The following is a 14,091-nucleotide window of genomic DNA, read 5'->3' on the forward strand; positions in this document are numbered from 1 at the left end:
GCATTTCTATTTTGTTTATCCTCTGTCTCCCATGACTACAATATAAACTTCATTCTGTGCATAGACTTTCATATTTAGTTCATGGCTGTAGCCTTAGAAGACTGCCTGGCACATAATAGAATTTCAATACATAATTGCTGAATGAATTAGTACATTTACATATATATATAAATCTTGGTTTCTGGTGCTAACGGAAGTTTGCCCTGTGGAGAGATCCATAAAGTTTCTGTGTCATTCCTGCTAGCTTCTAAGAACACAGGAAAGCCTGGTTCTAATTTTAAATTGTACTTGTTAGGCTTAGAGATGACAGGGAGAGGAACAAAATACTCAAGAGACCAGACAGGTCTCCTTTTCAATCGGTTTTTCTTGCTGCTTCTATGTCAGATGTGTGGAGACAGGAGCTGTATAAACTCCAGGCCAGAGAACCTGGCAGCCCTCAAGCCCCACCCAACTGCCAGCCCCCCAGAGGGAGAATGTCATACTAACCACCTGGCAGGTGACTTTTCTAAACCCACAGCACTGTGGGCTCTCCCAGCGAATAAACCCCCCCGAAAGAAGTCCTGCAGAGGCAGAGGATAAAGGGCTCTTTTGTTTGCAGAGATACACGCGTAAGAACATCTTGGTGTATTCTCAGAAAAACACTGGTCATCTATCTGTGTCTCAGCTCCATATGCACAAGCAGTGGACATCAGCCCTTCCCGGAGCCCCCAGAATTAGTAAGGAATTGAGGCGTACCCTTGGGGGTTCTGGGTCACAGTTGTATCAACTGTGTTTTCTGTTCTAGAGCTCATGGGCTTTGAATTTCAGAACAAGAGCTCAGGCACACCACAGCAGCAATTTCCCTGACACTTCATTATTCCCTGTCTCTGTGCACACACACGCACACATGCGTGTATACGCACGACAGAGAAATGTGTTTTGGGAATAAGGTCCATTGTTCCACACTAATGTGTTTGGGCGGGAAGGAGGAGAAAGCAAAACTAAGAAAATGAGTTTCCCATTACAGAAAAAAAAAATTTCGGCTGGGCGTGGTGGCTCACACCCATAATCCTAACCCTTTGAGATGAGGCAGGAAGATTGCTTGAGGCCAGTTTGAGACCAGCCTGGGGAACATGACAAAACCTCATCTCTACCAAAAAAAAAATTCAAAAATCAGCTGGGTGTGATATCATGCACCTGTAGTCCCAACTACTTGTGAGGCTGAGGCAGGAGGATCATCTGGGCCCAGGAGGTTGAGGCTACCGTGAGCAAGACTGCACCACTGCACTCCAGCCTGGGGCCTGTCTCAAAAAAATAAAATAAAATAAAATAAAATAAAATAGAACCGGGAGATTCACACCTACTTCACAGAGGTAACAATGGGGTGGCTCACGCCTATAATCCCAGAACTTTGGGAGATCAAGGTGGGTGGATCACCTGTGGTCAGGAGTTTGAGACCAGCCTGACCAACGTGGTGAACCCACGTGTCTACTAAAAATACAAAAAATTTAGGGCTGGGTGCAGTGGCTCATGCCTGTAATCCCAGCACTTTGAAAGGCCGAGGTGGGCGGATCACGAGGTCAGGAGTTCGAGACCAGCCTGACCAACATGGTGAAACCCTGTCTCTACTAAAAATACAAAAAAATTAGCCAGGCATGGCGGCACATGCCTGTAATCCCAGCTATTCTGGGGGCTGAGGCAGGTCCTGTTTGAACCCGGGAGGTGGAGGTTGCAAGTGAGCCAAGATCACACCATTGCACTCCAGCCTGGGTGACAGAGCGAGACTCCATCTCAAAAAAAAAAAAAAAAAAAAAGGAAGGTTCCCTGGGCTTGCACATAGGAGGTGACGGATGCATATTTGGGGTCCTTGCTGTGCTGTGCACATCCCAGTGCTTGTCAGGCTGTTTGATCTGTTTTCACGTTGGTTTTCCTCCTGAGCTGCCATCATGACTGTCAGCGCTTTGAGGGCAGGCACTGGATCTTGTCAATTTTTTTGGTATTTAGTCAAAGGCTTTTGATAAACCTTTGTCAAAAGCATGAATCGTTTTATCTGAACCTCAAGCATGGAGCAAAACCAACCAACTCAGGCTTGTCGTGTATCTTCAATCCAGCACATCTTTAGGGCAGTAAGACAGCCAAGAGGCTGGGAAACACGGGAAGGGGAGAACTTTTCTGCACTTGATCTTAGCCAAAAGGCCGAGAAGCAATGAAGAACATTTCTGGATAATCACAAGCAGAACTGTGTCTCCCACCCCAGATCACCCAGAGGGGGCCCATGACTGTACAGAGGGAACAGAATGGCCAAGTCCAGCTTCTCCCACAGGAACAACCAAGTCAACCATAGGAAGCTGTGGCTAACCCGTCTTGGCACCACACAACACACTGTCTAGGTTTTTTTTTTAATTTTGGGACAGAGTCTCACTCTGTCGCCCAGGCTGGAGTGCAACGGCATGATCTCGGCTCAACGTAACCTCCGCCTCCTGGGTTCAAGCAATTCTCCTGCCTCAGACTCCTGAGTAGCTGGGATTACAGGTACCCACCACCACGCCTGGCTAATTTTTGTATTTTTGGTAGAGATGGAGTTTTACTATATGTTGGCCAGGCTGGTCTCAAACTCCTGACCGCAGGTGATCCACCCACCTTGGACTCCCAAACTGCTGGGGTTACAGGCCTGAGCTACTGTGCCTGGCCCCATTTTTGTTTGTAATCCTGAACATTTCCAGAGAATGGGGAAAATGGAATCTGAAGGCAGTGCTACCAGGCTCCACTGCAGATTCCACCTGGGGCAGTTTTTTGTTTTGTTTTGTTTTTTTAATGATTTCCACAATTTCAAACTATTTCAATGGAATCATAATTCTGTGCCTGGCATCTATTGCTCACATTATTTTATATGTGTATAAATATATTTTTTCTCCCAAAAGATGTTATTTTTAGAGCAGCATTAGGGTCACAGCAAAACTGAGCAGAAAGTACAGAGATTTCCCACATACCCGCTTACCCACCTCCAGATTCCCCCACTATCAAAATCCCACACCAGATTGGAACATTTGTTACAATGGATGAACCTACATTGACATACCATTAGCACTCTGCGGCAGGTTTGACAACTCCTTCAGGCTCCTTCAGAAGCCAGAGGCAGTTCATGAGCCATATGACAGGATAGGGAATTTGAGACATTTTACATGGACTAAATTGCCTTCCCAGAGACAGGAAGACCAACTTTTCACTATCTTCACAATGACAGGGAGGGCAAGAAAAGAAAGAATTGTGCAATGCATGGATGTACACATGCAGGCTGAAAAAATCTGCCCAATAATAATAACAATAACAATTTAAGTAAATTTTCACTGACATATGCTCTATGCAAGGTGAAGACCTAAGTATTTTACGGGCATGATCCTATTTAACACTCAAACCAACTCTGTAAGTATGAGGAAACTTAGCATAGAAGCTAAGTAGCTTGTCCAAGGACACACAGACAAATAAGTCATGGAGCCCAAATTTGAACCTCACTCTAGCTGCCTAGATGGTTCTTAACCGCTAGCTAGAGGGATTATAGGGGCAGTGTCTATGGTTATGTGGTGACCCCAGCGCATGTTAGAACAATCAGTCCCTAGTGTTGAAGCAGATCCTGGTCCTTCTCTCCTCTCACTCTGGCAAAGGACTGCTCACTTTTCCTAGGCCCCAAAGGGGCCTTAACATTTTTTGCTGAGTTAAACAATGAAAGAATAATTGTCCATTTGGGAGACGTCCAGCCATGACTACATCTGACAGTGGATGTTAATTAAGGCAGTTTTCAATAATGACTTGCTCAGGGCCTGGGGCCTAGGTGTTTTAGGAATATTTATTGGGTTCTTGATCAGGCACGGTGGCTCATGCCTATAATTCCAGCACTTTGGGAGGCCAATTTGGGAAGACTACTTGAGCTCAGGAGTTTGAGGCCAGCCTGAGCAACACAGTGAGACCCTATCTCTATTTATTAAAAAATAAATTTGTTGACCAGGCACGGTAGCTCACACCTGTAATCCCAGCACTTTGGGAGGCTGAGGCTGGTGCATCACCTGAGGTCAGGAGTTCGAGACCAGCCTGGCCAACATGGTGAAATCCTGTCTCTACTAAAAATACAAAAAATAAGCCAGGTGTGGTGGCGCATGCCTGTAATCCCAGCTACCTGGCAGGCTGAGGCAGGAGAATTGCTTGAATCCAGAAGGCGGAGGTTGCAGTGAGCCGAGATCGCGCCATTGCACTCCAGCCTGGGCGACAGAGCGAAACTGTCTCAAAATAAAATAAAATAAAATAAACAAAATAAAATAAAATAAATTTGTTTAATATTTAAAAAAGAGCATGGGCTCTGTGTCAGAATACTACTACATGGTCACCTCCTTTGAGAATGAAAAATTTGGCCGGGCGCGGTGGCTCAAGCCTGTAATCCCAGCACTTTGGGAGGCCGAGGCGGGTGGATCACGAGGTCAGGAGATCGAGACTATCCTGGCTAACACGGTGAAACCCCGTCTCTACTAAAAATACAAAAAACTAGCCGGGCGTGGTGGCGGGCGCCTGTAGTCTCAGCTACTCGGGAGGCTGAGGCGGGAGAATGGCGTGAACCCGGGAGGCGGAGCTTGCAGTGAGCCAAGATCACGCCACTGCACTCCAGCCTGGGAGACACAGCGAGACTCCGTCTCAAAAAAAAAAAAAAAAAAAAAAAAAAAAAAGAGAGAATGAAAAATTTAGAAATAAAAAATAAATAACAGAATATTACATGGATTCCTATCCTGGTGTGGCTATTAAATGGCTAGATTGCCTTGGACATATTGTTAACCTCCGTAAGTCTCAGTATCCCTATCCATAAAATAGAGGTGAAGACAGCTGGCATATAGTGAGCTGTCAAGAAAGGTTATATGCCATTACTATTATTATTTATTAAATCGAAAGGGGTGTGTGTCTCAGGGGTAGTTGTGAAGGAATGAATAGGAGGAGAGAAATATATCAACAGAAAGGAAAGAATGAGCGTGGTAGACAGGTGACTATCCTGGTCTAAGACAATCCCACAAGGCCATGGAAAGTCAGTAGAAGAAAGTGTTCTTCTGGCATAGGCTCTTGGCAATTCCCTTCCAGCCCTCTACCAACCAGACTCTTTTATACTCACGTATTTCCAGCCCAGAGTGGTTTTGCAGTTTTCACAGTAAATGTCTGCGACTGCATGCAGTCCTGTTAGCAACACTCGCTCTTCTGCAGGCCCACAGCCCACATTAACTCTATGTGGAGGCACAAAAAGAGAGAGTGGGTAGTCAGTGACATGCACATCAGTCATTCAAGCTGAGCTTCCAGCAAAAATTAACTGGGCAAGGCTGCCCCAAAGGGAGCCAACCCTGAGCTGAGCGGGTCTAAACCGATCTCCAAAAGTGGCCACAGGGAAATATCTCAGCTGGAAGGAATTTCAGATCTGCAAGTTCTAGTGGAGTGGGTCTACAGAAATAATCTTTATGGTTGAGAGTTTGCTTAAAATTGTAATTTGTCTAACAAATACTTCCAATCTGTGACTTAGGGGGACAAGCTGACAGCCACACTGTGAAGTCCACAGCCATAGGCACAGGTCCTCACAGCTTACTGAGGACTGAATGAAGCTGATGCCACACATGGCAGCACACAGTGGTCCTCATACAGGAATGAGTGATCCCTGGGTGCTGAATAGGCTCTACTCCTTCACAGGGTGCCCAGCTCAAGCCACAGGCCAGATTTCCATTTTTACAGTTTATGAGGCTTATGTGGGCTTCACCTTCCCTTCCCAGGCAAGAGGTGATAAACCTGGTGCCCAGGAATGGCTGAGGGCCCTGGAAACTACACATCCGCCCGAAGTGGGCCTTCCTTCCTCCTTAGGTCCCATGGCAGATCTTGGTGTCTTATTCACCCCTATTCTCTTCCCCAGTGACATATCTCAGATCTCATTATGAGCCCTCCATGTTGAGGCTCTCAGAATCTCCTCAGCTTCTTCCCTGTGGGACTACAGTCCTCTGATGTGCCCTCTGAGGGGAGTGTAGTGAATATATTATTTTTAGCCAGAGATGTTGGCAAGAAATGTTCCCCAAAGGTAACTGACTACCAATTGTGGAGAGTAATGCTCCACAGAGTTTTACTGTGGCAGAGAGGGCAGGGTTCATTGTTTAATCATCATCAAGGATTGCTTTTTCCCAGCCCTTGAATCTGCACCCCACAAGGAATGTACCATTCAGAGGCACTCACACTGAGTTAAAGAGGTATGCTCGTCCTTGACTTCCTTGGAACGACTGAAACGCAAGAAAACAAATCGATAGTTAGACATCCATTTCACCACCCGTTTGGGAAACCAACCCCAATCGCAATAAGCATGACCTTCCAGGACTGACACAGCAAAAGGGAGTACTGAGCCAGTTAATGGTGCCGCTGGCAGATGGCGTGGGGGCGGAGAAGATGGCAGAATAAACAGAGCCACAAAGCTTGATCTGGCCCACTGGACTGTTTTCACTAGCCCAGGTGAGAAAATAAAAAAAACCCAAACCCACCATGTCATTAAAAACTTCTTCCCTCCTGACATTGCCTGACACAATTAATTCACCTGAGATCATTAATCCGCACTGGCATTCCTGGTCCCACTTGATTTCAGCCATCTGTGCTGGTCACAGCTTTCCCAGGCTGGCCCAGGCATGGAAACCACCACAAGCTCTTTTGCTTGGCTTCTTGGTCCAGCCCTAACAAAGGCAGCAAAAAATCCCCAACCCAAGAATAAACTATCCAACCCACACTCATCGCTTGTCATGCCTTCTAGAAGATTCTAAGGACAGTTTACAATCCTAAATGGGAGCATAGGAGCTCTTTTGAGATGTAAGCAACTCGATCTCTGCATCACAGAAACGCTCATGAAGCAGCAATTCCACTTTAACCTCTAGCTTTACACAGGGGTTTCTTTCTTCTGGCTGGAGGGAGGCACGGAACAGGAGAAACAGGAGCCAGAGCCTGCCATGCAATCTGGCATCTGCTTTCATTAACACAGGCCCTGTCCATGTTTTCCCTCTCTGGTTACACTGAGAAGCCTGCCTGACATGAGCCAGCCATGTTCTGCACTGCTGCCTGCATTTTTAATGTGGCCTAACAACGGTGTCCTGAATTTAATATCTTAGTCTGCCCTGAAAAGCAACCAACAAACAAGGAGGTGAGTGGCTAACAGATGACCAGAGGGTAGGTGAGCACCAGACAGGACTCAGATTAGCACGCGAGACAACCATTTTTGTCAGATATGCAGGACGTCAGAGATCAGTGCTGCAGGCCAGTGTGAAAGATAAAATTCTTTTTTTTTTTTTTTGAGATGGAGTCTTGCTCTGTCACCCAGACCAGAATGCAGTGGTGCGATCTCGGCTCACTGCACCTCCATCTCCTGAGTTCAAGCAATTGTCCTGCCTCATGGGTGTCCTGTCATGGGTGGCACCCAATGATACCCATGTTCTGGACTCTTCGTGTTCCCTGCATTTCCTTTTTCTTTCTTTCCTTTTTCTCCCCCCCAAGATAGAGAGTCTCACTCTGTCACCCAGGCTGGAGTGCAGTGGTGTGACCGTGACTCACTGCAGCCTCCACCTTCTGGGCTCAAGCGATCCTCCTGCCTGAGCCTCCTGAGTAACTGGGACCAAAGGTGCATACCACCATAACCAGCTATTAAAAAAAAAAAATTATATGGCCGGGCGCGGTGGCTCAAGCCTGTAATCCCAGCACTTTGGGAGGCCGAGACGGGCGGATCACGAGGTCAGGAGATCGAGACCATCCTGGCTAACACGGTGAAACCCCGTCTCTACTACAAAATACAAAAAACTAGCCGGGCGCGGTGGCGGGCGCCTGTAGTCCCAGCTACTCCAGAGGCTGAGGCAGGAGAATGGCGTGAACCCGGGAGGCGGAGCTTGCAGTGAGCTGAGATCCGGCCACTGCACTCCAGCCTGGGCGGCAGAGCGAGACTCCGTCTCAAAAAAAAAAAAAAATTATAGAGACAGGGTGTTGCCATGTTACCCAGATTGGTCTTGAACTCCTAGGCTCAAGCAATCCGCCTGCCTCAGCTTTCCAAAGTGTTGGGATTACAGGCGTGAGCCACTGCACCCAGCCTGTTTGCCTTTGTCTTTAGCATCCTGGATTGAAATCATCTGTTTATTTATCTCACTCCCTCAGTAGACTGTGAGCTCCCTGAAGGCGTGCGCCATGTCTTCAATCTGTCTCTGAATGCCCAACACATAAGCACGTGCATCTGGCACACAATAGACATTTATTAAATATTCTGAGTCAATTACATTGTCTCTAGTTTCTTTCGTTTTCTATAAACAACTTTACTGAACTATAAGTGACATAATAAATGGTATATATTTGAAGTGTACTATTGGATGAGTTTTAATATCTGTCTATATCTGTGAAACCACCACCGCAATCAAGATTAAACTGCCCATCACACCCAAACATCTCCTCATATCCCTCTGAATCCTCCCCTCTGAATCCTCTTACCACTTATAGATCCATAGGTGATTACAGTTTTCTGTCACTATAATTTATATTTTCTGGAATCTTTTTTTGAGACAAGGTCTCACTCTGTCACCCAGGATGGAGTGTAGAGGCATGATCATGGCTCACTGCAGCCTTGATCTCCTGGGCTCAAGTGATCCTTCTGCCTCAACCTCCCGAGTAGCTGGGACTACAGGGGTGCACCACCGTGCCTGGCTAATTTTGGAATTTTTGTAGAGATGGAATCTTGCCATGTTGCCCAAGCTGGTCTCCTGAGCTCAAGTGATCCACCCAATCTGCCTGCCTCGGCCTCCCAAAGTGCTGGGATTACAGATGTGAGTCACCACGTCCAGTCCAGAATTTTTTTAAACAAACAAAATGTATTTTCATTTACAGTGTATATGTGTTTGACTTTTTTCACTCAGCACAATTCTTTTAGGATTCATCCATGTTGAACATATCAACAATTTATTCCCTTTTTGCTGCTGAGTAGTATTCTATTCTATGGATATCACAGTTCTTTTTGGTTTGGTTTTAATAAGAGATTTGAACTGGCTGATCTTCAAATCCCCTTCTAGCTTCAAAATTATATTCTCTTATTATTCCATGGTCCTAAGTTACAGGTAATTTGGAATGTCATCCTCTAAGAAACATTTGCTAAGACCTTCAAGTTCAGAGCTTAGAAGAAGGTGGCTATTGAGAAACAAATCCCAGAAGAAAGCAGACAGGAAAGTAACAGGAAGCAACAGAGCTTCACCATTAATGACAGAGAAAGGCTTTGAATAATGCATTCACTTCTTTCTCACCCCTGGATCACTGACTCTCTGCCAGACACAACTAGAAATACAGGGAGACAGGCAACACTGTGAGACTTACCAGGGCAGCGGTATCCCAGCCAGGTGTGCAAGACAATCCCCCAGACAACCCTTTTCTCCAGGGCAGTGAGGAAACACTAGCTCATTTTATATATTTTATCTTTAAAAAGTAAGTTTTGCTAAACGGTTACAATACATGGATTGCCACTAGGCCTTCCCTGGACTGGCATGTGTCCTGTATGTATAGGTATCTGGAAGGAAGGGGCTCCACTGTGGGGGTCAGAGGTGACAAAGGTGTTCTTCTTCCGCCTCTGCTTTCAGCATACTGTGAATACTATTGTTTCTGTGAATAAGGCTAATCTTATTTTTTTGAAAAACAAGATCATTAAATAACAGGATCTTTGCAATGTTTTGCATATGAGATGGAGTACTACAAAGGGGTTCACTTATGGTAAAGTACCTGAACCCTGTGCTATAGAGAGAACTGGCTTTTGTCAATATTTTTACCTTATATTATTTTTGTGGCTAAAAAATGATATGCTTGTACAAAAATTAATTTGAAATGGAGGATATTCAGAAGAAAATCTCTGTGACCTTGTGTTAGAAGAGAGTTCTTAGATACACCAGAAACACAATCTATAAAAGAGAAAAAAACTGATACACTGAACTTCATCAGAATCAGTCCACATCAAAATGGTTAAATATTTTTTCTTTAACTGACAAAACCAAGTGTTGGCATGAATATGTAGCAACTGGAACTCTCAAACATTGCAGAACAGTACAGCAACTTTGGAAATGAGGCTGGCAATTTCACTTACCCAAGTGAAACGAAAGCCTATGTTCACACAAAAACCTGTATGAGAGTGTTTTTAACAGCTTAATTCATAATCGCCCCAAACTGGAAACAACCTAAATGTCTCAAATGGTAACTGGGTAAGTAGACTGGTATATCCATATAACACTATTCTGTAATAAAGAGGAACAAACTATTGATATACAGAACAACATGGATGAATCTGAAACACATTACGCTAAGAAGATTGGTAAAAAGAATGTTTAACTGTAAGAGTTAGTAAGAGAGATGGAATTGATCTGTTATCTTGGTAACAGAAGAACGGTACTCTTAGGCCCTATAACAAAAGAAAGTCTTATAATCACTATTAGACTATATATTTATAAGACTATAAAACTAAATAGACTGTAAGATGCCCAGGTCCTAAGACTTATCTATGTTAAAACTCATATGACTCATATTCAAAGAGTGAATTTTACTGTATGTAAATTAAAAATTGTTTAAATTAATAAATTCGTAAAATAATAAGTCATTTCTAAAATCTATGCCTGCACACTCTATTCCTGTATCTGTACAATTAGGAATTGTAAGCAATTCCCTAATCTATTTAAAACTATTCCAAACAAAGAGTTTCAGAGGGGTTTGAACCCTTGTTCATTTTCATATTTTTAAATTCTTTTTTTAAAATTATGTTTGTGAAGGATAATTCTGAAATATAGTAAAAATACTTTTCAGTGCTAGGTGTGATGGCTCATGCCTATAATCCCAGCACTATGGGAGGCCGAGGCAGGAGGACCACTTGAGGTCAGGAGTTTGAGACCAGTTGGTCAACACAGTGAGACCTCATCTTTACAGAAAAAACCCAAAACCAAAACCAAAAAACCACTTTTCTTGAGAGTTTTCAAGAACAACCCTCTCATTAGAATAGGTCTTTTGAATTACTGTATCAGAAAGTGATCAACCAAGATTTTTTTAAAGGAGTATATCCAATCACATATACCTTCAGTAAAATTTAAAACAATTTTATATTTTCTTTCATCCATTTAAATTATATAAATGTTCATTAAAAATTGTATGCTTACAATGTACATATTACATGGCAGCACACATATGTATGTAATTTATAAATAAGTATATACATATTAGGAGTTTATGCTCAAATATTTTACTGATAGGGGTATGTCATTTTAAAAGTGTGAAGGCCAATGTTCTGGGGGTTCCTGTCTGCTTCCAGGCTGGTCCTAAGAGTCACTTTCTCTGGCCTGACACAGATTAGAATTCCTAGAGAGAGTTGGGGTGGGGGAGGGCACGTGGCAAAGCAGAGAAATGCCAGCCAGGCCCCGAGGCACCTCCAATGGCTTCCTCCAGGCCTGGTTTGAGAGAGTCTGCTGGGAGAGGTCCACATGTACAAAGGGTACTGAACCCCCTCTCAGGGCTGTCCTGGTGGCCATAGCCACTCAGGTTCCCGTGAGGAGCAGTATCGATGAACCTCTGTTTCCTCAGCCTGGCACTCGGGATCAGCTGTGTTTTTTGAGGCAGAGCTCTGGAAGCCTTTTCCATCATGGGTTCCATTCTGGGGCCCCTGCCAAGTCAACAATTATGATGAGAAAAACAGCCATGGAGAACAACAAGCTTCTTGCAGATAGACACAGACAAGAATAGCCCCAGCTGGGTTACTGGATCCTGTGGGGCCCAGCCCTGCCTGGCACGGCCTGGCACTCCCTGGAGTGAGGGTGGTACCGAAGGTGGGGAGACAGAAAGGAAGTTAAGGAAGCAATTAGAATAAAGCAAACAGAATTTCAGACCAGGAGATGCCAAACAGACTGTCAGACATATTTGTTTGCTGTCATTACTGCCAGGCAACAAGGCAGCTCTTTTCCATGTTGTGTATCAACCAAGGCTGGTGTGCAGGCCTCCAGGAAAGGGTTTTTGTTTTGTTTTTTAAGCCACACAAAACTTTTCTTCTGTCCTTTAAAGTAAAGTAATAGTTCCAGGCCCAGCCCTTCCAGCCAGCTCAAAGGAATGGAAAGGGCTTTGAGTTTCCTGTTTAGTAGCCAAAACCACGGATTTTGGGCCCCTTTGCAAGTCTGGAAGGCAGAAACTCCTTTTAAAAGTAGGAGAAACACAGAAAAATGAATATTCTGGATTGAAGCGGGAGGCAGCAACAGAGCAAACGTGTGAGTTTCTTCCCCCGGTGACAGATACAGGTCCTCACCTTGGAGTCCTATTCACTTGAACAGGCTTCTCCCTACATGAAGGGTCCAGCAGAGGGGCAGAGCCTCTCACACTTCGGCCCCCTTCTCTCTCTAGGAAGATCAACCAACCATTAGCCACCGAGCATATCCCTCAGGAGGTGCACAGAGATCGGGGAAGCAGACGCCCACCTGCCTCACCAGCTGACACCTGGGAACTAGGTGACCCCTTGCATATCTGCACAGGGTAAGAGGATCTAGTCTTGGCATCAGAAGATTCAGGTTCAAGTCCTGGCATTACAACTTCGACTTATTAGTCACCTGACCCTGAAAGAGTTAATTAACCTCTGAGCTGCCACATCTTTTTCATCTGTAAGTAGAAACCATGTCCATTTCCTAGGGTTGCTGAGAACAGTAAGTAAATGAAGCACAGAGTAAAAAGACCCTACCTCTCCTCTTTGGTCTTTTCAGGAGCCTGGAGGAGAGAGATGAAAACGTTGACTCTAACCTACTTGGTTCTTCAAACCTCTTTCTTTGGTGACTTTGGTCTCCCTCTTTCTCTATTATGCCAAAAGGCAAGGCTTCCCCCACTTTGCAATTCGATGACTCCATCAAAATGGAGGGATGGAACTGAAGCTCCCCATGAGACTTTTCCAGTTACAATCTTCTGTGAATCCACCTCTCTTAAAGCACCTGGCACTTGCTTCCTCAACTTACCACTCATACACAGTGTTACCTGCACAAGCTTCAGAGTCATATTGCCAGGGTACAAGTCCTGGTTGTGCTATATACTAGCTATGTTACTACCTTGAACAAGCTCATTAACCTCTCTGAGCCACAATTTTCTAGTCTGTAAAACAGGCACAATAAAATAGCTCTCACTCACACCAGATTTGTATAAGAGATAAGTTAGGGCTGGCCGTGGTGGCTCATGCTTGTAATCCTAGCACTTTGGGAGGCTGAGGAGGGCAGATCACTTGAGGTCAGGAGTTCGAGACCAGCCTAGCCAATACGGCGAAACCCCGACTTTACTAAAAATACAAAAATTAGCTGGGTGTGGTGATGCATGCCTGTAATCCCAGCTACGTGGGAGGCTGAGACAAGAGAATCACTTGAACCTAGGAGGCAAAGGTCGTCGAGATGGCGCCACTGCACTCCAGCCTGGGAGACACAGAAAGACTCCATCTCAAAAAAAAAAAAAAAAAAAAAAAAAAAGAAGTTAGATATTGTTTATCAAGTGCTTCATAAACTTCAAGACTCTATATACTTCGTTACTGTTAGAATGTTTCTATTATATAGCTTTAAACAAAACTCATTAGGCTGGGCGTGGTGGCTGAAGCCTGTAATACCAGCACTTTTCCCAGCACTTTGGGAGGCTGAGGCAGGCAGATCACTTGAGGTCAGGAGTTCGAGACCAGCCTGGCCAACATGGCAAAACCCGGTCTCCACCAAAAATGGAAAAATTAGCCAGGCACGGTGGCGCATGCCTGTAATCCCAGCTACTCGGGAGGCTGGGGCAGGAAAATCACGTGAACCTGGGAGGTGGAGGTTATAGTAAGCCAAGGTCACACTACTGCACTCCAGATTGGGTGACAGAGTGAGACGCTGTCAAAACAAAACAAAACAAAACAAAAACCCCAAACTTATTGATGTGCTGAGTTCAAAGAAAACCAACAAAAAAACTTATTGGTACAAACATAAACTTGAGCTTTTAAAAATTGAGATGTAATTCACATTACCATCACCCTTTTAAAGTAGACAATTCAGTGGTTCTTATATTCACAAGGTCACGCAACTATCACCA

The 14,091-nt window shown here is 44.6% G+C and overlaps 1 protein-coding gene across 3 annotated transcripts in view; it reads right to left on the bottom strand.

Moving 5' to 3' along the window:
• LOC105476839 (yippee like 2) overlaps window positions 1-14,091 on the bottom strand; it is a 67,981-nt gene that overhangs the window by 5,450 nt on the left and 48,440 nt on the right. For all 3 annotated transcript variants that reach the window (XM_011733097.3, XM_071082847.1, XM_011733098.3), the window contains exons 3-4: window positions 6,220-6,263; window positions 5,126-5,234 (exon numbers count right to left, since the gene is read on the bottom strand). In XM_011733097.3, coding sequence (XP_011731399.1) covers window positions 5,126-5,234; window positions 6,220-6,263 — 153 coding nt within the window. The remainder of the gene's footprint in view (window positions 1-5,125; window positions 5,235-6,219; window positions 6,264-14,091) is intronic.

Source organism: Macaca nemestrina, chromosome 17, assembly GCF_043159975.1.
Source record: "Macaca nemestrina isolate mMacNem1 chromosome 17, mMacNem.hap1, whole genome shotgun sequence".
Lineage (NCBI taxonomy): Eukaryota > Metazoa > Chordata > Mammalia > Primates > Cercopithecidae > Macaca > Macaca nemestrina.